Genomic DNA, 23,808 nt, shown 5'->3' on the forward strand with positions numbered 1-23,808 from the left:
TGCAGATTTGCAGGTTCATGGGCTTGGTATGATTGTAAATTGTCCCTGGTGTGTGTACGACAGTGTTAGTGTGCGGGGATCGCTGGCCGGCGCGGGCTCGGTGGGCCAAATGGCCTATTTCCGTACTATATCTCTGAACTACACTAATCAGATCAGCCACAATCTTGTATAGGCAACAGGAAAAAATGAATCTTTGGTGATGGATGGGGAAAGGAAGATGTGTGCGGGGAAAAAGCTGTGTTATAAAAAGGATTTAAATGTAACCTTTTAAAGACAGAAAGCAGAACCTTTATTGGCCTTTAATTCTCTCTGAATCTACGTTGAATTATTGCTGTTGTGAAATCCTCGTTGCTAATAAACAGCAGAATGGGGACAGCAGGGTTTACAGTTTTAACGGCTTTTAATTCTGAATATATAACCAGTGCAACATTGAGGAACATTGAGGCAATAAACACATCAATACGCAAAGCTTCACAATCATCGTTTCAATAAAATAAAAACGAGACCCTCCTTTTTCTTTTAAAAAGGAGTCGAAAGGCAGCCTGCAGAATCTATGGTGGAGCAAGGATGGAGAGGGAACTGAGCCAGCCACTAAATGATGGAGTAACTCAGCGGGCGGGACCGGCAGCAGCTCTGGGTGGCGTTTCAGGGTCGAGATTCCACCGAAGGGTCTCGACCCGAAACGGCGGCCATTCCTACCTTCCCTCCAGAGATGCTGCCCGTCCCGCTGAGTTACTCCAGTTATTTTTGTGGGTCTATCTTCAGTTTGAAGCAGCATCTGCGGGCCCTTCCCTGTGCGCTGATGAGAGTCGGTCGTTCAGTGTTTGTGGGCCGTGCAGGACCCGACTGCAGGAGGGGAAGGGAGGAGCCCGCACCCAGTGCGGCTCGGACAGTCGGTCCCATCGCAAGTGTCCCCGTCTCGCCCTCACGTTGGGACCTCATTGGGAAATGCCGACCTGTGGACCAAGGACTCTCCCTCCCTCCCTCTCCCGCCCCATGGCCTCGCCGTCAGGGGCTCTGGCACCCGATTTATAACTCTATTCACTTTCCTATGACCAGGTGTCATCCCCACACCCCTCCTCACCAGACGGCGTATGTGGGGTTTAAATATCCTTCACAGCTTCCCATGGTCACCCCCGCCCCCCCACAGGGCGAGATGCATCATCATGTGGACACATGCTACTGCCTTTCGCTTTTCCTCACACTCTCTCTTTCAATCCTTCTCTCACTCTTTCAATCTTTCACTCTCAATCCCCCAGTCTCTCCCTCTCTCATTCAATCTCTCTCTCTCTATCTCTCTCTCTCTCTCTCACACTGAATCTCTCCCTCTCTCTCTCTCTGTGAGATTTACAAACCTCCATGAGTGTGTCTGAGCTTCTGCCCCAGAGGTGGTGGAGTGGAGTGAAGTGTTTCTTCACCTCATACCCCCCACTCCCCCCCCCCCCTCACCCGCTCCCCCTCTCCTCTTCCCTGGTGACCTGCGTGCGTGGGTGGGTGGGTCAGAGCAGGGAGACGGCCTCCAGATTCTCCTTGACGATGGTGTCGATCACCACCTGGAAGACCACCTGTATGTTGGACGTGTCGGTGGCCGTGGTGAAGTGATGGTACACCAGCTTGGCCGGGCTTCTGTTCAGCGCCAGGAACTGCCCAGCAATGTAGCGGGCGGCAGAGTCCACGTCACAGTCCGCACCTAGGGGTGAGAGAGAGGCAGCAACTGAGACACACATGTCCATGGGACCTCCCACCCAACGCAGACCCCCACCATCGGGGCTATGTTGTCCACAGGCTCCAGAGTCAAGCAATCCTTCCCCCCCCCCCCCCCCCCCCCCTGCTCTCTGCCATCCTGGAGCCAGTCAGACCATAGGGGGAGAAGGACATCGAGATGATCCCAGCAATAGACAATAAGTGCAGGAGTAGGCCATTCGGCCCTTCGAGCCAGCACCGCCATTCAATGTGATCATGGCTGATCATCCCCAATCAGTACCCCGTTCCTGCCTTCTCCCCATATCCTCTGACTCCGCTATCTTTAAGAGCCCTTTCTAGCTCTCTCTTGAAAGCATCCAGAGAACCTGCCTCCACCGCCCTCTGAGGCAGAGAATTCCAGACTCACCACTCTCTGTGAGAAAAAGTATTTCCTCGTCTCCGTTCTAAATGGCTTACTCCTTATTCTTCAACTTTGGCCCCTGGTTCTGGACTCCCCCAACATCGGGAACATGTTTCCTGCCTCCAGCGGGTCTAAACCCTTAACAATCTTATATGTTTCAACAGTGGGGGGGGCTCACAAATTCATGTGATAGATGCAAAATTAGGCCATTCGGCCCATCAAGCCTCCTACGCCATTCGATGATGGCTGGTTTGCGCGAGTGCGCGCCGCACGCTGTTTCTGTCCTACACACAGGCAACAGTTTACAGGAGCCAAACCTGCCAATCAATGCGGTCACGGGGAGAACGTGCAAACTCCGTACAGACAGCACCTGCAGTCAGGATCCAACCCGGGTCTCTGGTGCCCTGCGGCAGCGGGTTCTATCGCTGTGCCACCGTGCGGCCTGGGATGAGAAATTCCACCCAAGAGACACAGGGTCCTCGAACCACAAGTAACGTAGAAAGTAGGTGCAGGAGTAGGCCATTCGGCCCTTCGAGCCAGCACCGCCAGCCATTCAATATGATCATGGCTATTCATCCAAAATCAGTCCCCCGTTCTTGCATTCTCCCCATATCCCTCGATTCCGTTAGCCCTAAGAGCTCGGTCTAAATGGGCGGCCACGGGTGGCGCTGCGGTAGAGTTGCTGCCTTACAGCGCCGGAGACCCAGGTTCGATCCCGACCACGGGTGCTGTCTGTGCGGAGTTTGTACGTTCTCCCCGTGACCCGCGTGGGTTTTCTCCGAGATCTTCAGTTCTCTCCCACACTCCAAAGACGTGCAGGTTTGTAGGTTAATTGGCTTGGTGTAAATGTTAAAAAAACGTCCCTAGTGTGTGTGTGTGTGTAGGATAGTGTTAATGTGCGGGGATCGCTGGTCGGCACGGACCCGGTGGGCCGAAGGGCCTGTTTCCGCGCTGTATCTCTGAACTAAAACTAAACCAACTCTCTCTTGAACACATGCGGTGAATCGGTCTCCGCTACTGTCTGCGGCAGAGAGTTCCACCTACCTCTGTACTGCGCAAAATAGTGTCGGAGATGCCGTCCCAAGTGCAAGATCTTCTCTTGAAACAAATCAATCTTATTCAGGAACAAAATCTATGGGGGAACAAAAAAAAGCATCTCAATTCAAAAAGCAAACATGCTGGCCGACCCACGTCACCGAATATTAAGATTTAAATGAGTCCCAGTTGCTTTTAATGTCATTGAAATTGAGCTTTGTGGTTTAATCACCTGGAATGTTATCCTTAATGATTCAATAAATCGCAGACTCAATTAATTAACGTGCGGGAGGGGGAGCTAGGACAGTTTTGTCGTGCCAGGGGTACATGGGCGGGGGGTGGGGGTTCACAAGTGCCAGCAAGCAATTCCCTTCTCAGCTCGGGAAATAAAAATGTATTTAAATGATCCCATTAACTGGCGGCTCATGTTAAGTGGAATTGTCAGGCATGGCAGGAGTGAGCAGTTGGCAGCGGTTATTCTCAGCCTCTTCATTACAGCGGTAGAAACAAGCAGAACACCATTAATTAGAGGTCAGAACTTTGACAGACTTAAAATAACTCTCCCGATGAGAGGAGGTTTCAGAATGATTTCTCGGGACCGGTGGAGATTTTGCCGAGACAGCGCCAGGGACCCGAGATCGATCCCGACCACGGGCGCTGCCTGTACGTACTTTGTACCTTCTCCCCGTGTCTGTGGAATTCTCTGCCTCAGAGGGCGGTGGAGGCCGGTTCTCTGGAAGCTTTCAAGAGAGAGCTAGATAGGGCTCTTAAAGATAGTGGAGTCAGGGGATATGGGGAGAAGGCAGGAACGGGGTACTGATTGGGGATGATCAGCCACGATCACATTGAATGGCGGTGCTGGCTCGAAGGGCCGAATGGCCTACTCCTGCACCTATTGTCTATTGTCTATTGTGACCTGCGTGGGTTTTCTCCAGGTGCTCCGGTTTCCTCCCACACTCCAAAGACGTACGGGTTTGTAGGTTAATTGGCTTGGTATAATGGTAAATTATCCCTCGTGTGTGTGTGTGTGTGGGATAGTATTAGTGTGCGGGGGATCGCTGGTCGGTGCGGACACGGTGGGCTGGAAGGGCCTGTTTCCGCGCTGTATCTCTAAACTAAACTAATTCCTTTGCGGGTACAAGGAACTGCAGATGCTGGTTTACCCGGGGGGGGGGAAACAAAACAGAAAGTGCTGGAGTAACTCAGCATTGTCAGGCAGGATTTTAGGCCGAGAGTTATTTGCTTTTTGAACGTTCAAATTCGCAGTGAAACGACTTACCATGGAGGTGCTTCTGAAGAAGATGTTATTGCAAATGGAGGAAAAGAGTCTCAAACTCTCCTGCATGCGGTTCTGGAACAGAGAGGTTATGATCAATAAATATGATAAAGGGGAATATGGTGGTGAATCGGTGGAACTCTTCGCCACAGAAGGCGGAGGAGGCCAAGTCAGTGGATACTCTTACGATACGATAGAACTTTATCGTTATTGAAACATATAAGATTGTTAAGGGTTTGGACACGCTGGAGGAAGGAAACGTGTTCCCGATGTTGGGGGAGTCCAGAACCAGGGGCCACAGTTTAAGAATAAGGAGTAAGCCATTTAGAACGGAGACGAGGAAACATTTTTTCTCACAGAGAGTTGTGAGTCTGTGGAATTCTCTGCCTCAGAGGGCGGTGGAGGTGGGTTCTCTGGATGCTTTCAAGAGAGAGCTAGATAGGGCTCTTAAAAATAGCGGAGTCAGGGGATATGGGGAGAAGGCAGGAACGGGGTACTGATTGTGGATGATCAGCCATGATCACATTGAATGGCGGTGCTGGCTCGAAGGGCCGAATGGCCTACTCCTGCACCTATTGTCTATTGTCTATTTGGAGGCCATGATTGGAGGCCAAGTCAACGGATATTTTTGTAGAGGGGATTGATAAGATCTTGATCAGTCCGGGTGTCAAAGGTTACGGGGAGAAGGCAGGAGAATGGGGTTGAGAGGGAAGGATAATGGTAGATGGAGGGGGGGGGGGGGGGGGGGGGGATCCCCCGGTGGGGAGGAGGGAAAACAGCCCCCCCCTCCAAAGATGGGGGGAGTGGAGAGTTGACCGCCTCAGAGCAGGGGGAGAGGGTGATGCCCCCTCCCCCCTCCCACACAGGGGGAGAGAGAAATGGGGTTGGGGGGGGAAGAGGGAGAAGTGGGGTAGTTGCGGCACATCCACCATCCCCCCCCCCCCCCCCCCCCATACAGGGAGACGGGGGGCACGGACACAGGGACAGGAGAAGAACCACACACGAACACGCACTCGCACACACACAAACACTCAGCACGTACAGATATACACATAGGCACACACACACACAAAGTCACATTCACAAGTGCACACTCGCACGTGCACATATACACACACAAACACAAACACATACAGATACACACACACAGACAAAGACGCAGGGACACGCACACAGAGACACACAGAGACACACACACAGACACACACACACAGACACACACACACAGAGACACACACACACAGAGACACACACACACAGAGACACACGGACACAGAGACACACACACACAGAGACACACACAGAGACACACGGACACACACACACAGAGACACACACACACACAGAGACACACACACACAGAGACACACGGACACAGAGACACACGGACACAGAGACACACGGACACAGAGACACACGGACACAGAGACACACTGAGACACACACACACAGAGACACACGGACACAGAGACACACACAGAGACACACTGAGACACACAGAGACACACACAGAGACACACTGAGACACACGCACACAGAGACACACACACACAGAGACACACACAGAGACACACGGACACAGAGACACACACACACAGAGACACACACAGAGACACACACACACAGAGACACACACACACAGAGACACACACACACAGAGACACACACACACAGAGACACACACACACAGAGACACACACACACAGAGACACACACACACAGAGACACACGGACACAGAGACACACGGACACAGAGACACACACACACAGAGACACACACACACACAGACACACACAGAGACACACACACACAGAGACACACACACACAGAGACACACACACACACACAGAGACACACACACACAGAGACACACACACACAGAGACACACGGACACAGAGACACACGGACACAGAGACACACGGACACAGAGACACACGGACACAGAGACACACGGACACAGAGACACACTGAGACACACACACACAGAGACACACGGACACAGAGACACACACAGAGACACACTGAGACACACAGAGACACACACAGAGACACACTGAGACACACGCACACAGAGACACACACACACAGAGACACACACACACAGAGACACACGGACACAGAGACACACGGACACAGAGACACACGGACACAGAGACACACGGACACAGAGACACACGGACACAGAGACACACTGAGACACACACACACAGAGACACACGGACACAGAGACACACACAGAGACACACTGAGACACACAGAGACACACACAGAGACACACTGAGACACACGCACACAGAGACACACACACACAGAGACACACACACACAGAGACACACGGACACAGAGACACACACACAGAGAGACACACGGACACAGAGACACACTGAGACACACACACACACAGAGACACACGGACACAGAGACACACACAGAGACACACACAGAGACACACACAGAGACACACACAGAGCCACACTGAGACACACGCACACAGAGACACACGGACACAGAGACACACGCACACAGAGACACACAGAGACACAGGCAAACAGAGATACACACGCAGACAGACACGCACACAGAGACACACGCACACACACACGTTCCCGCATGTCTCTCTCTGCCCGTGTCAGTGGCCGGTGCCCCCGTGACTAACACACGTGACGCGGTTACCCCGGCGACTGTGCCGCATGCAGGCAGGCGGGCGTGGGGCGGCTATCTTACCACGGCGGGGTCCTCGAGCAGCATCATGTCGTAGCCGCTGAGCGCCGTCACGAACAGCACGGTGCGGACATCCTCGAAACAGCTGATCCACTTCCTTCTCTCCGCACGCTGGCCTCCCACGTCATACAGCCTGCAGCACACAGATACACACTAAGCACACACACTAAGCACTGTGACAACTCACACACACGCACACGCACACAGCGGCTCTCCCCACGAGACCCGTCTTTGCAGTTTTAATTTATTTTTTCATATCTTTTATATCTTTATCCATCCATTGGCCCATCAATAAATGAAGATAGACACAAAATGCTGGAGTAACTCAGCGGGACAGGCAGCATCTCTGGAGAGAAGGAATGGGTGACGTTTCGGGTCGGGACTGGTTCGGGATAAGGGAAACGAGAGATATAGACGATGATGTGGAGAGATAAAGAACGATGAATAAAAGATGAGCAAAAAAGTAACAATGGTAATGGAAACAGGCCATTGTTAGCTGTTTGTTGGGTGAAAACGAGAAGCTGGTGCGACTTGGGTGGGAGAGGGATGGAGAGAGAGAGAGAGAGAGAGAGGGAATGCCGGGGCTACCTGAAGTGAGAGAAATCAATATTCATACCACTGGGCTGTAAACTGCCATCAATAAATGGATGGGACCAGAGGAGGTTGACAAGAATGATTCCAGGAATGAGTGGGTTAGCTATATGCTGAGGGGACTCCGCTCAAAACGTCACCCATTCCTTCCCTCCAAAGATGCTGCTTGTCCCGCTGAATTACTCCAGCTCTTTGTGTCTCTCTTCAGCGTATGATGAGCGTTTGACGGCACTGGGCCTCCCCTCGCTGGAGTTTCTAAGGTTGAGGGGGGACCTCATTGAAACGTACAGAATAATGAAAGGCACCGATAGAGTGGATGTGGAGAGGATGTTTCCACTGGTGGGAGAGTCTAGGACCAGAGGTCACAGCCTCAGAATTAAAGGCCGCTCTTTTAGAAAGGAGGAATTTGTTAAGTCAGAGGGTGGTGAATCTGTGGAACTCATTGCCACAGAGGGCTGTGGAGGCCAAATCAGTGGATATATTTAAGGCAGAGATGGACAAATTCTTGATTAGAACCGGCGTCAAGGGTTATGGGGAGAAGTCGGGGAAAATGGGATTAGGAGGCAGAGATCAGCCATGAGTGATTGGCGGAGAGGACTCGATGGGCCGAATGGCCTAATTCTACTCCTATAAAGTGAACTTGTAAATCCATCTATGAATCCATCCAACCGCCTCCCCACCTGCCTGCCCCCCCCCTACCCATCCACTGATACACCGGCCTGTTCATTTAACGCATAGGGTGGTGGGTGCCTGGAACGCGCTGCCAGGGCTGGTGGTGGAGGAAGATACGATCGTGGCGTTTCGGAGGCGTTTTGGATACGCCGGGAATGGAGGGATACGGGCCATGTGCAGGGGGAGCCCCTGGCTGCACGAGGCAACGGCACTACCCGCTGCCACCACCGTGCCACCCGAGCCCTGTTGCACCGCTCAGAAGGCCAGCGTGATCCACGCTGGTGAAAGGATGCTTCCTGAAACGTGGACCGACGTCTCTCTTCCCCTCTCTGTCTCTCTCTCTCTTTCTCTCTCTCTCCCTCTCTCTCTCCCTCTCCCTCTCCCTCCCATCAGGCCAGTGACATTTCCCCTTGAGGTTGGAGGCAACTTGAGCCCCCTCCTTCACCATCTCCAATCCCTGCCGCTCGTCTCTATTCCGCCCCCGGGGTACGACTATAGCTGCTGCGCAGTGCCGGTACTAAACATGGTCGGGGCCATCATGGTTGACTTGTGCTGCAAGCTGCTGCAAGCTGCATGTAACTAGGAGTCAGTGACTGTAAAATTGCTCCCAGGTCATCCAGTTACCTGTGCAGCGATGACGTGAGTCATAACTGTACATAAATAACTGCAAAACACTCACACAGACATTTGCCCGGCTAACAAGGACCACTTCAGTCGACTCAACATTACAAGGTGATGGGGAAAGGCATTGATACTTTCATGTGCACCATTAGCCAGTTCCACTCCACATGCAAGAACCACTCTCCATTTTAAACCACTGAAGGGCCTGTCCCACTTGCCGATTTTTTCAGCATATCAGTGTCAATAGACAATATAAACAATAGGTGCAGGAGTAGGCCATTCGGCCCTTCGAGCCAGCACCGCCATTCAATGTGATCATGGCTGATCATCCCCAATCAGTACCCCGTTCCTGCCTTCTCCCCGTATCCCCTGACTCCGCTATCTTTAAGAGCCCTATCCAGCTCTCTCTTGGAATCATCCAGAGAACCTGCCTCCACCGCCCTCTGAGGCAGAGAATTCCACAGACTCACCACTCTCTGTGAGAAAAAGTGTTTCCTCGTCTGCGTTCTAAATGGCTTACCCCTTATTCTTAAACTGTGGCCCCTGGTTCTGGACTCCCCCAACATCGGGAACATGTTTCCTGCCTCTAGCGCGTCCAAACCCTTAACAATCTTATATGTTTCAATGAGATCTCCTCTCATCCTTCTAAACTCCAGAGTGTACAAGCCCAGCTGCTCCATTCTCTCAGCATATGACAGTCCCGCCATCCCGGGAATTTGATGTCGCTAAAAGATTTTGAACATTTCAAAATCCAGCGGCGACAAAAGAAATGTTGCGACACGTGAAAAAACACCGCGCATCATTACGTCATCACGCCGCAACGTTGTCGGTGACCTGACACGTCAGTCAATGATTCCGGCAGTCGCCGAAAATATCGCCAAGTGGGACAGGCCCATTACATGATGTGTCGACGAAAGACACAAAATGCTGGAGTAACTCAGCGGGACAGGCAGCAACTCTGGAGAGAAGGAATGGGTGAAGTTGCAGGTCGAGACTCTTCTTCAGACTGAGAGTCAGGGTGGAGTCCACATCTTTCATTGATTTGTTCCATGCACCTTTACATATCTCTCGTTTCCCTCTCCCCCTGACTCTCCGTCTGAAGATGGGTCTCGACCCCAAATGTCACCTCTTCCTTTTCTCCCGGAGTTGCTGCCTGACCCGTTGAGCTACTCCAGCTTTTTGTGTCTGTCACATTGTACCTTCTGAACCTTCTGAATGTTGTAGTTGGCAGGGCATATCGCCAACAAGGACAATTTTACATTTACCAAGCCAATTAACCTACAAACCTGCACGTCTTTGGAGTGCGGGAGGAAACCGAAGATCTCGGAGAAAACCCACGCAGGTCACGGGGAGAACGTGCAAACTCCATACAGACAGCACCCGTAGTCGGGATCGAACCCGGGTCTCTGGCGCTGCATTTTGCTGTAAGGCAGCAACTCTACCGCTCTGCCACCGTGACTGCCCACGCACAGATGCGGGATAAAGGGAATAACGTTTAGTGCAAGATAAAGACAGTCCAAGGATCCAAGGGTCTCCAATGAGGTAGATGCAAGGTCAGGACAGTCCAGCGTGGAAACAGGCCCTTCAGCCCGACAGAGGAGCATGGGTGAAGCTCAACAGACTTGGTACTGGAGTTGGGCGTTTCAATGCCAGCGTGTGGAGATGGGGGCTCCCTCCACCAGAGCCCAGTCTGTGAATGCGGAGCAGAACAACAGACAGCCAACCATGTCATCTCTGGGTGCCCGCTCTACCACCCACCACATGGAGCTGTGTCAGGGCCTGGCAGACATTGACGCCAACAGGGACAACAACCTGGCTGCTCCAACACCCGGCTTGAGATCTAAATATTCCTTTGGGTTATGTTTATGAAGAAGCCCGACAGTCCTACACACACGGGACAATTTGCAGAAGCCAATTAACCAACAAACCTGCATGTATTGGGGAGTGCGGGAGGAAACCAGAGCACCCAGAGAAAACCCACGTGGTCACAAAGAGAACGTACAAACTGCATACAGACAGCGCCCGTAGTCGGGATCGAACCCGGGTGTCTGGCATCGTAAGGAAGCAACTCTAACGCTGCGCCACCGTGCTGTTGGTGGTGGGATGGTTCAGTTGCCTGAAAACAGCGGGCAAGAAACTGTCCCTGCATCTGCAGGTGTGCGTTTTCACACTTCTCTACCAGGCAGGTGGGAGAAGAGGGAGTGGCCGGGGGTGAGACTGGCCCGTGATGATGCTGCTGGCCCCTGCGAGGCAGCGTGAGGTGTAGATGGAGTCGATGGAAGGGAGGTTGGTTTGTGTGATGGTCTGGGCTGCGTCCACAATTCCCTGCAGTTTCTCGCGGCCTTGGATGGAGCTGTTCCCAAACCATCCGAATAACATCTCGAACACCAACAGAGATCACAGCGGCTCTCTCAGTGATCGACACCAAGTCAGTAAGTTTAGGACAAAGTTAGTTCACAGGGGAAGCTCTCGTGAATAAGCACACAGATTGTGTTGTGAGAATGTTAATCACAGCTCCCAGGTGGAGAGTATATACAGCCGGAATTTGCACACTGTCTAAATATTAGCAGGGCTAACGCAGTTACAAACCTGTGGTGTTTGGGGAACGAGAGCAGCTGGTGGATCGGGAAAGGCAGGGAATGAGAAACGGAGAGAGCTCGGGCAATCTTGACGTTGGAGGCCTTGTGTATTAAACGTGTCTGCACGCAGAGACAACAGGCAACCAGGAGCAGGCCAAGGACAGAGGAGGTCCCCGCGTGGGGGTGGGTGGGTGGAGTGAGGGGGAGGGGGCAGGTGGGGGATGGGTGGGGGAGGGTGGAGTGAGGGGGGAGGGGGCAGGTGGGGGAGGGTGGAGTGAGGGGGGAGGGGGCAGGTGGGGGATGGGGGATGGGTGGGGGGTGGTGGAGTGAGGGGGGAGGGGCAGGTGGGGGATGGGGTGGGGGAGGGTGGAGTGAGGGGGGAGGGGGCAGGTGGGGGATGGGGTGACGTGTGGATAACAACAAGTGGGGGACCCGGCGTGGAATACTTTGTCGCCGCCCTTTATTTTACTTTAGTTTAGAGATACAGCGCGGAAACAGGCCCTACGGCCCACCGAGCCCATGCCGACCAGCGATCCCCCCGTACACCAACACTGTCCTGGGGTCAAGGAAAGAGCGTTCACGTCGATCGCGGCCCCGTCTCCACCAATCTTTCCACCACCGCGCACAAGAAGCACAAGAAGCGCTAGACGCCATTGTATGCAGATGCCGAGAAGTGTTTTCAGCTCTGGCTGAACAATTTCTCATCGTGTGATGTGGACTCGATGAGAAGAACACTCTCCTACACACACCAGGGACAATTTACATTTGTACCGCCAATTCACTGACAAACCTGTGGGTCTTTGGAGTGTGGGAGGAAATCAATCTCTCTCTCTCTCTCTGTCTCTCTCTCGCTCCCTCCCTCTCTCCCATTCCCCCTCCCCTTCACCCCTCTCTCCCACCACCCCCCTTAGCTCCATCTCACCAACATTTATCTGGTGTTTCTCTGGATTCGACCTCCACCTCCACTGTGGACCGTGGGTTATAAATCCCGCCACCCTCTGACAGAAGAAATTCCTACTCAGTATAGTTTTTCATTAAGGGGGGGGGGGGAGATGTCACTGGCCTAACTTGCCCATACCTGTCCCAGCTACATTAGTCCCACCTGGCCGTGTTTGGTCCCTATCCCTCCAAACCTGTCCTGTCCAAGTACCTGTCTAACTTTCTTAAACGTTGGGATAGTCCCTGCCTCAACTACCTCCTGTGGCGGCTCGTTCCATACACCCACCAAAAAAGTGCAAAAAAGTACAAGAACGGACAAACTCCACACAGACAGCACCCGCGGTCAGGGTCAAACCCCGGGTTCCCTGGCGCCATGAGGCAGCAACTCTACCGCTGCGCCACCGTGCCGCCCCAAACGCTGCCTGTCCCGCTGAGTTAATCCAGCGCTTTTTTTGTGTGGGCCAGCGCCTGCAGTTCCTGGCGTTCATTCACACAGACACACGTGTGTCGGCAGTAACTCACGACAGACACCCTGGGGAAATCTCCACCGCTGTTTCATGCGAGGACGAGCGGAAAGGATCACAAGCCCGTCTAGATCATTAGGGCTGGAATGAGAGAGGACATATAATTTCCTGCTTTGTATTAACTCGAATCACTTGGCGGAACACAATCGCCTGGGTAATCGAAAGCCCAAGACATCATTCCCTCATAATCACGAGATTGGCTTCACAGCAAATGCACTAACTAAAGCGCTGTTAAAAGCAGCAATCCATTACTCAGTCCAAAGCCAAGCACGCAATCCGTATGCACCTTCACGCAGGGACGATTCATGTCCCAGCCCGACATCAGGACTACAAACCTGACTGACCTGGTGCCCAGACAACAACCTCTCCCATCAGTGTGTGGGGTTATAGCCCTGTCCCACGGGGCGAGTTCATTCCAAGAGCTCACCCGAGTTTAAAAAAAATCAAACTCGTGGTAAGCACGGAGAATGAACGTAGCGGGTACGTCGGAGCTCGGGGACGCCTCTTAGCGCTAACGGCAGGTACTCGGGAAGACGCGCTAACGGCAGGTAAGCACGGGAAGACTCGTGAAGGTTTTTCAACATGATGAAAAATGTCCACGAGAGCCCCGAGTACCGACGAGCGGCCATTACCGTAAATCTCCGAGTTCGAATCAGGGCAAACTCGGGGAGAACTCTTGGAATGAACTCGTTCCGTGGGACAGGGCTTTAAGGAGCTGCAGCCACTGGTTTACACCGAAGATCGACACAAAACGCTGGAGTAACTCAGCGGGACAGGCAGCATCCGTGGGGTGACGTTTCGGGGGCGAGACCCTTCTTCGGACTTCCTTCACATTCCTTCTATCCTGGGATGCTGAGTGTCCCGCTGAGTTACTCCAGCGTTTTGTGTCTAACCTCCCCCTCAATGTCAGCGAGACGGCAGAGATTGTGATCGATTTCGTGAAGCGGAGACCCTTCGGCCCAACGTGCCTCCACTGACCAACATGGCCCAGCTACACTAGTCCCACCTGCCTGCATTTAGCCCACATTCCTCCAAACCTGTCCCATCCATATACCTATCTAAATGTTTCATAACCGCGTGATAGTACCTGCCCCAACTAGCTCCGCCAGCTTGTTCCACACATGGTGCAACTAAATGGTCTACACTGATGGCACCAAAGTGGCGCAGCGGTAGAGTTGCTGCCTCACAGCGCCAGAGACCCGGGCTCGATCCTGACAGGTGCTGTCTGTACGGAGTTACATAGAAACATAGAAAATAGGTGCAGGAGGAGGCCATTCGGCCCTTCGAGCCAGCACCACCATTCATTGTGATCATGGCTGATCGTCCCCTATCAATAACCCGTGCCTGCCTTCTCCCCATATCCCTTGACTCCACTAGCCCCTAGAGCTCTATCAAACTCTCTCTTAAATCCATCCAGTGACTTGGTCACCACTGCCCTTTGTGGCAGGGAATTCCACAAATTCACAACTCTCTGGGTGAAAAAGTTTTTTCTCACCTCAGTCTTAAATGACCTCCCCTTTATTCTAAGACCGTGTGGCCCCTGGTTCTGGACTCGCCCAACATTGGGAACATTTGTCCTGCATCTAGCTTGTCCAGTCCGTTTATAATTGTATACGTTTCTATAAGATCCTTGGTACGTTCTCCCTGTGACCACGTGGGTTTTCCCCAGTGGTACCAGTTTCCCCCCCGCACTCGAAAGAAGTGCGGGTTTGTAGGGTAATTGGCTTTCATTCTCTCAGCATATGACAGTCCCGCCAACCCGGGAATTAACCTTGTAAACCTACGCTGCACTCACTCAATAGCAACAATAACATAAACAAAAATGAAAGACTCAAAAACACCATCCCTAAAGATTAAATCCACGGCGTACATAGATGTAACGATCAAAGCTATGCTTTGGTGGTCTATGGAGAATTCACCCTGGACTCCTCTTCAATGAAGACACCATTAAATTGTACAGAAAACCAACTAAAATAATGGCTTGATGCTTCCGCATCTAATGCAGAATTAATCTCAACTGAGCATTTTGTTCCAAAATTGTTGGAGGAGAATGAGTTTGTTCTTCTAAACAGGTTATTTCAGATTGCTTTATGCACTCGGGAATAAACAATTTACTGTTGAATACTGGAATTAACTCCTTCCACTTTCACCGCCTCGATCGTTGAATCCCCCACTAAATGGTGAAAGGATTCAAGTGCCTCGCCAAGGGCGCGGCAGGTAGTGCTGCTACCTCGCGGGGTTCGATCCTGACCTAGGGTGATGGCTGTGTTTGTGGAGTTCGCACGTTTTTCCGTGGGACCGCGTGGGTTTCCTCTGGGTGCACCGGATTCCTCCCACACCCCAAAGACACGGCAGGTTTGTAGGTTAGTCGGCCCTCTGTAAATTGCCCCTAGTGGGTAGGGAGTGGATGAGAAAGTGGGATAACATGGAACTAGTGTGTGTGCGGGTGATCGAAGTTCGGCGCTGACTCGATGGGCCGAAGGGCCCGTTTCCGTGCTGTATCTCTAAAGTCTAACACACTGTGGCAAGTACATGGATAGGAATGATTTGGAGGGATATGGAAGATATGCACACACAAAGATGGAGTAACTCAGCGGGACAAGCGGCATCTCTGCAGAGAAGGAATGGGCGACGATTCAGGTCGAGACCCTTCTTCAGACAGAGTCAGGGGAAGGTGACAGTCTGAAGAAGGGTTTCGGCCCGAAACGTTGCCTATTTCCTTCGCTCCATAGATGCTGCTGCACCCGCTGAGTTTCTCCAGCTTTTTTGTGTACCTTCGATTTTCCAGCATCTGCAGCTCCTTCTTAAACACTGAGAGTCAGGGGATATGGGCCAGGTGGGTGGGGGCAGGTGGGATTAGCTTAGATGGGGCAATCATATATCTGTACACTGTGGACAGCTCCATTGTAATCGTGTATAGTCTTCCTGCTGACTGGTTTGCACGCAACAAAGAGTTTTCCACTGTACCTCGGTACACGTGGAAATAAACCCTGGTCGGCATGGGCTGGATGGGCCGAAGGGCCTGTGTCCGTGCCGTATCACCATGACAAATTAGCCTTGGAATAAGGGGGAAAGCAGGACCATGGCACCGAAGCAGCCGATCAGTTTCGGGCGGCACGGTGGCGCAGCGGTAGAGTTGCTGCCTCACAGCGCCAGAGACCCGGGTTCCATCCGGACCACGGGTGCCGTCTGCACGGAGTTTGTACCTTCTCCCCGTGACCCGCGTGGGTTTTCTCTGGTTTCCTCCCACACTCCAAAGGCAAACAGGTTTGCAGGCTAATTGGTTTGGTATAATCGTAACTTGTCTCTGGGTGTGCGCAAGATGGCGTGAGCGTACGGGGTGATCGCTGGTCGGCGCGGACTCGGTGGGCCGAAGCTCCCGTTTCCCGCGCTGCCTGAGCAAAACTAAACAGTATCACTGTGAACAGCAGAGTGGGTCTGATGGGCTGAATGGCCTACTCCTGTTCCTATTTTACCTTTGTGAGCAATTGTACCCAGTAATGGCCCAAAGAACACTCTCCTTATCCCTTTTATGTATTGTTACAATTGAAAAAGTGCCTTGAGGCTTCATTATCCTGAATAACGGGAGCAAGTTGCTTAATACAAAGCCTAAAGTGGTCGTTTACTTGGAGCACTCACATTAGATGAGTTTAATGACACTCCTCAGCAAGAAAGAAAAGCAGGCTGTTTTTCCCCTTCTCACTCTAACTCTCTCTCCCTCTCTCTTCTTCGAGATATCAATGATTCAGGCAATTTTCATTTCATGAGGAACTGGTTCAGTCGCTCATCTGACAGGCCGCCATCTGACATAATAGTCACTGGAAAATTCTCCGCAATAGACCATCAATTTCTCCAGTCTCTGTAACAATTTACCCATCCGCAATGTAATTGCCTTAACATCATTTTATTCATTTCAATCTCAAGGTACCAATTAGTCCTTTGTGCTTCTCGCCAATAACAAAGTCTTCCAGCCTTGTTTGCAAGAGTTCTTTTTAAAAATGTCAAGCTATTTCCTCTGATCTCAATTCTACAGAAACATCAAAAATAAAATCAAGGGATAATTTCCTCCGTGGAGAATGTGTTAAAAACAATACAAACTCTAAAATTGAAGAATATTAAATTATCAGGCACAGATAGGGTAGACAGCCAGAACCTTCTGGTGACATTTTTTTGAAACATAGAAAATAGGTGCAGGAGGAGGCCATTCGGCCCTTTGAGCCAGCACTGCCATTCAATATGATCATGGCTGATCATCCAGAATCAGTACCCCGTTCCTACTTTTTCACCATATCCCTTGATTCCGTTAGCCCTAAGAGTTAAATCTAACTCTCTCCTGAAAACATCCAGTGAACTGGCCTCCACTGCCTTCTGTGGCAGAGAATTCCACAGCTTCACAACTCTCGGGGAAAACATTTTTCCTCATCGGAAGAAGGCTCTCAACCCGAAACGCCACCCTTTTGTTCAGTTACAGAGATGCAGGTCCCTCTTCCCACCGAGTCCGCGCTGACCCTGTACACCAGACCCGTCCTGCACACACTACAAGTTTTACCGGAGCCAATTAACCTACAAACGCGTGCGTCTTTGGAGTGATGGGAGGAAACCGGAGCACCCGGAGAAAACCCACGCAGGTCACGGGGAGAAGGGACAAACTCCGTACAGACAGCGCCCGTGATCAGGATCGAACCCGGGTCTCTGGCGCCGTGAGGCAGCGACTCTAACACTGCGCCACTGTACCGTCAAAGATAGGCAGACAGGAGGGCACAGTTTTAAGGTAGAAAAGCCATGCGGATTGTGGATGTGAAAGGAGATGAGCAGGGCAAGTTATTTTTTAAAACACAGAGGGAGGTGGGTGCCTGGAGCACGCTGGCAGGGACGTTGGTGGAGGCAGATACGATGGTGGTGTTTCAGAGACTGTGGATAGGCACATGGATATGCAGGGAATGGAGGGCTATGGATCACGTGCAGGCAGAGGAGATTGGTTTAACTTGGCATCGCGTTCAGTAGAGGCATTGTGGGCCGAAGGGCCTGCTCCTGGCCTGTTACAGCGCCAGAGACACGGGTTCGATCCTGACCGCGGGCGCTGTCTGTACGGAGTTTGTCCGTTCTCCCCGTGGCCTGCGTGGGCTTTCTCCGGGAGCTCTGGTACAAGTTTGAAGGTTGTGTGGGAAGGAACTGCAGATGTTGGTTTAAACTGAAGAGAGACACAAAATGCTGGAGTGTCTCGACCCGTAACGTCACCCATTTCTTCTCTCCAGAGATGCTGCCTGTCCCGCTGAGTTACAACTCCAGCATTTTGTGTCTATCTTCAGGTTTGTAGGTTAATTGGCATTTCCTCCCACACTCCAAAGACACACAGGTTTGTAGGTTAATAGTCCTGTCCCACGGTACGAGTCCATTCCGAGAGCTCTCCCGAGTTTAAAAAAAAATCGAGCTCGTGGTAAGCACGGAGAATGAACGTAGCGGGTACGTCGGAGCTCGGGGACGTCCCTTAGCGGCTCGTAACGCTAACGGCAGGTACTCGGGAAGACTCGTGAAGATTTTTCAACATGTTGAAAAATGTCCACGAGAGCCCCGAGTACCGACGAGTGGCCATTACCGTAAATCTCCGAGTTCGAATCAGGGCAAACTCGGGAGAGAGAGCTCTTGGAATGAACTCGTACCGTGGGACAGGGCTTTAATCGGCTTGGTGTATGCGTGTAGGACAGTGCAAGTGTGGTCGCTGGTCGGCACGGACTTGGTGGGCTGAAGGGCCTGTCTCCGCGCAGGGTCACTAATCCAAACTAAAATTCCATTGTTGTCGAAGCTGCGTCGCAAGCCACCGATGCAGCAAGTGTTTAATGCGACTCTAAACTTGCAAATCGTGCGCGAGATATAAAGGGCATTGCTTGCGATGCCTGCGGGCTGACTGTCTGAATGACAAGCGGCAACAGTTGCTTAACATTCAAATGGGAAAGAGAATGAGGAGCTGCCTTTCGATCAGAGTCGTGAACAAAATCACAGCTGGCAATATTGAGTCCCGGAGACAGTTAATAAACAATCCAGCAACAAAATTCTTATCATCTCAGAACAAACTGCCCTGAGGAAACAGGTATATATTCAACACAGCTGCTGCTCCGCTCCATACCTTGACGACCATCCCTTCACCACCCCCACCCAAGTCGTACCCAGCCCGTTGAGTCTCATTGTCCGTAACTGGTTTTCACCTAAGCCCACAGCTATCAATGGCCTGTTTTGTTTATCATCATTACTTTATTGCATATCTTTCATTCATTTGTTCCATATCTCTCCACATCACCGTCTATATCTCTCGTTCCCCTTTCCCCCTGACTCTGTCTGAAGAAAGGTCCCGACCCGAAACGTCACCTATTCCTTTGTGTCCTGACCCGCAGTTACTCCAGCTTTTTTGTGTCCATCTTCGTTTTAAACCAGCACCTGCAGTTCCTTCCTGCACTCCCAGCTAATTCTTTTGACGTACAAAATGAAGGCAAGATTCAGGAGCTGCTGGAGGCACAAAGTAACGTCAGGAAACGCTGGTGAGAAGCAGGGAGAAAGCTTCATATTGGATAGCCCCCGTCAGTAACACATGGCAGCCATAAGTTCATAAGTGATAGGAGCAGAAGTAGTCCATTCGGTCCATCAAGTTTGGGAGGTCACGGTGGCGCAGCGGTAGAGTTACTGCTTTACAGCGAATGCAGCGCCAGAGACCCGGTTTCGATCCCGACCACGGGCGCTGTCTGTACAGAGTTTGTACGTTCTCCCCGTGACCTGCGTGGGTTTTTTTCCGAGATCTTCTGTTTCCTCCCACACATTCCAAAGACGTGCAGGTTTGTAGGTTAATGTAAAAACTGCCCCTAGTGTGTGTAGGATAGCGTTAGTGTGCGGGGATCGCTGGTCGGCGCGGACCCGGTGGGCTGAAGGGCCTGTTTCCACGCTGTATCTCTAAACTAAACTAATCTAAGTGAAGATTGTCTTGGCTTCAGGACAGGGAGGGGAAGGGTCTGTGGGGGGGGCATGAAGAATATAGTGAGGGCATTGTGTGGCGGGGGCAAGGCATGGGTTGCTGGGCACAGGGACTAACCCATGCCAACACTTCCCGAATACCATCCACCTCCAGGCAAAACATCAACCAAAGTTGGAATGAAAAACAAACATCACACAGCAGGTGGCTCAGTGACAACATCTTACGGCTGAGGATGGTGAAGAATTCAAATATCCTTCATTGTGGAGAGAGTGAGGATAGAATGTAGAACAGCGCAGCGCAGGAACAGGTCCACGTGGACTACGTCAAACATAATGGGGCCGCAGGGTGGCACTGCGGTGGCGCCAGGGACCCGGGTTCGATCCCGACTGCGGGTGCTGACTGCTGCGGAATTCCCACGTTCTCCCCCTGACCGCGTGGGTTTTCTCCGGGAGCTCTGGTTTCCTCCCACAGCCCAAAGATGTACAAGTTTGTAGGTTGATTGGCGCTTTGGAGATTGTAAATTGCCCCCCGCGCGTGCAGGATAGCGTTAGTGTGCGGGGATCACAAGTCGGTGCCGACTGATAGAAACATAGAAAATAGGTGCAGGAGGAGGCCATTTGGCCCTTCGAACCAGCACCGCCATTCATTGTGATCATGGCTGATCGTCCCCAATCAATAACCCGTGCCTGCCTTCTCCCCATATCCCTTGATTCCACTAGCCCCTAGAGCTCGATCTAACGCTCTCTGAAATCCATCCAGTGATTTGGCCTCCACTGCCCTCTGTGGCAGGGAATTCCACAAATTCACAACTCTCTGGATGAAAATTTTTTTTCTCACCTCAGTCTTCAATGGCCTCCCCTTTACTCTAAGACTGTGGCCCCTGGTTCTGGACTCGCCCAACATTGGGAACATTTTTCCTGCATCTAGCTTGTCCAGTCCTAGCTGGGCCGAGGGTCCTGTTTCCACGCTGTCTCTCTAAACTAAACTTGTGTACGGGCGACGGTCGGTCGGCACGGACTCGGCGGACCGAAGGGCCCCCTCTCCACGCTGTATCTCTCAGCTAAAGACTTCAATCAAGGCGTTGCACGGGGCCGGTCAGGGAACGGCAGCCTGCGTCTATCACAGTAATTACCCACATTCAGAAAGACAACTAAGTAGCTATTATAATTAACTATGCAAAGGGCACGGAGACGGACCCGGGCAAAGATCGCCAACCTTCATCAAACTCAATCATCGCCTGCCCTTTCCTCAGATACATTTTACAGTGGGAACTAATTTAGATGAAAATAAAGTGTGCTTCATCAATCACGGGTAATTATGCTGCTATTATAGACCGGCTCGGTGACAGGTTGATCTGACGTCCTTGGCTCTCTGACTAATAGCGCGCAACGCAAAGCAGGCAGTAGAAGACAGCAACCACCCCCCCCCCACCCCCCACTGCCTTGCCGTAGCCCCCTGCCCTGCCGTAGCCCCCTGCCCTGACGTAGCCCCCTGCCCCAGCTCACGCTGTGTTTAAAGGAGATGTGCGGGGGGGGGGGGGGGTGGTGGTTTTCCACACACATACACACACACACACACACACACACACACACACAGAGAGGGACCTGGGACTCGACATCATGACAATAGACAATAGACAATAGGTGCAGGAGTAGGCCATTCGGCCCTTCGAGCCAGCACCACCATTCAATGTGATCATGGCTGATCATCCCCAATCAGTACCCCGTTCCTGCCTTCTCCCCATATCCCCCGACTCCGCTTTTTTTAAGACCCCTATCTAGCTCTCTCTTGAAAGTATCCAGAGAACCGGCCTCCACCGCCCTCTGAGGCAGAGAATTCCACAGACTCACCACTCTCTGTGAGAAAAAGTGTTTCCTCGTCTCCGTTCTAAATGGCTTACTCCTTATTCTCAAGTCCTTGGTGGAGTTTAGGTACGTTAAATCGATCTCCTCTGTCTGTACGTCGATCCGCGTCGCTCTATTCCCCGCATATCCTCACGCTTGTCTGAAAGCCTCTTAACGGCGGTGGCGCAGCGGTAGAGTTGCTGCCTTGCGGGCGCGGAAACAGGCCCTTCGGCCCACCGGGTCCGCGTCGACCAGCGATCCCCGCACACTAACACTATCCCACACACACTGGGGACATTTCACAGACACACCAAGCCAATTCACCGACAAACCCGCACATCTTTGGGGCGTGGGAGGAAGCCCGAAGATCTCGGAGAAAACCCGCACCGATCACGGGGAGAACGTACAAACTCCGTACAGAGACAGCGCCTGTAGTCGGGATCGAACCTGGGCCTCCGGCGCTGCAAGCGCTGTAAGGCAGCAACTCTACCGCTGCGCCACCGTGCCGTTAAGAGGCTTTTAGACAAGCATGAGGATATGCAGGGAATAGAGGGATACGGATCACGTACAGACAGAGGAGATCGATTTAACGCCCCTCGTGTGTGTAGGGCAGTGTTAGTGTGCGCGGGGATGGCTGGTCGGCACGGGCTCGGAGGGCCGAAGGGCCGGTTTCCGTGCTGCATCTCTAAACTTCTGAACCGGAGCACGTGGAGAAAACCCGCGCGGTCGTGGGGAGAATGTACAAACTCTGCACAGACCTTCAGATCGGAATTTTACTTGTAATTCACTCAACCAAGGCTTGCTGCCGTACAACTGGCAGGAGAGGCTGAGACTCCATTGATTATACTATTAAGCAATTAAACTCCTGGTCAGGTTTCATTATTGCAGCTTGTGTCTCATCTTTTGCATCAAATGATCTATTGAAGTCAACACGCCAGTGTTGTTCAGCTCACACCCTGTGCACAGTGTAGCCCCATCGATTGCCCACCTCAGTCTATTAATGACAGGACAGTTCACTTTGGGACCAGGACATGGTTATTTATCCCCTTGAGCCCCCTTTTTCCCCCCGTTCAGCCAAATCAGCTCCCCACATTTACTCAGGAAGTTTACTTTAGTTCAGAGATACAGCGCGGAAATAGGCCCTTCGGCCCCACCGAGTCCGTGCTGACCAGCGACCGCCCAACACACTAACACTAACACACACACACACGCACGCGCACGCACACACACCACACACACGGGACAATTTACAGGATTTTACCAAAGCCAATTAGCCCACAAACCCGCACGTCTTTGGAGTGTGGGAGGAAACCGGAGCACCCGGGAAAACCCACGTGGGTCACGGGTAGAACGTGCAAACTCCATACAGACAGCACCCGTAGTCAGGATGGAACCCGGGTCTCTGGCGCTGTGAAGCGGCAGCTCTACCGCTGCGCCACCGTGCCACCCGGGCACTATCCGAGGAAGATGTCAAAGTTATTATTTTTTTTTTTTAAATACTGCATGGAAAAAAAGGCCCTTCGGCCCGACCATCGATCACCCGCTCACCAGTTCAATGTTATCCCACATTCTCATTCACTCCCTACACCCCAGAGGTAATTTACAGAGAACCATTTAACCCACAAACCCGCGTGTCTTTGGGATGTCGGTGTAAACGGGATCACCCGGCGGAAACCCACGCTGTCTCAGGAAGTGCGTGCAAACACCGCACAGACAGCACCCGAGGTCAGGTTCGAAGTCGGTCCAGCATTGTCCATCCTTGTGAGCTGCTGCACGCACACACACACACCCACACACACACATATACACACACCAACAGCCACACCCACCCACACCCCGGCCACTCCCTCTTCTCCCCTCTCCCATCGGGCATGAGGTGCAGAAGTGGGAAAACGCACACCTCCAGACTCTGGGACAGTTTCTTCCCAGCTGTTATCAG

At 52.2% G+C, this 23,808-nt stretch overlaps 1 protein-coding gene across 1 annotated transcript in view; it reads right to left on the reverse strand.

Moving 5' to 3' along the window:
- Window positions 1–695: 695 nt before the first annotated feature.
- LOC116987901 (guanine nucleotide-binding protein G(o) subunit alpha-like) overlaps window positions 696–23,808 on the reverse strand; it is a 55,999-nt gene continuing 32,886 nt past the window's right edge. The window contains exons 6-9 of the mRNA XM_033044214.1: window positions 7,142–7,271; window positions 4,419–4,490; window positions 3,149–3,236; window positions 696–1,690 (exon numbers count right to left, since the gene is read on the reverse strand). Coding sequence (XP_032900105.1) covers window positions 1,500–1,690; window positions 3,149–3,236; window positions 4,419–4,490; window positions 7,142–7,271 — 481 coding nt within the window. The 3' untranslated portion in view covers window positions 696–1,499. The remainder of the gene's footprint in view (window positions 1,691–3,148; window positions 3,237–4,418; window positions 4,491–7,141; window positions 7,272–23,808) is intronic.

Source organism: Amblyraja radiata, chromosome 26 (genome assembly GCF_010909765.2).
Source record: "Amblyraja radiata isolate CabotCenter1 chromosome 26, sAmbRad1.1.pri, whole genome shotgun sequence".
NCBI lineage: Eukaryota > Metazoa > Chordata > Chondrichthyes > Rajiformes > Rajidae > Amblyraja > Amblyraja radiata.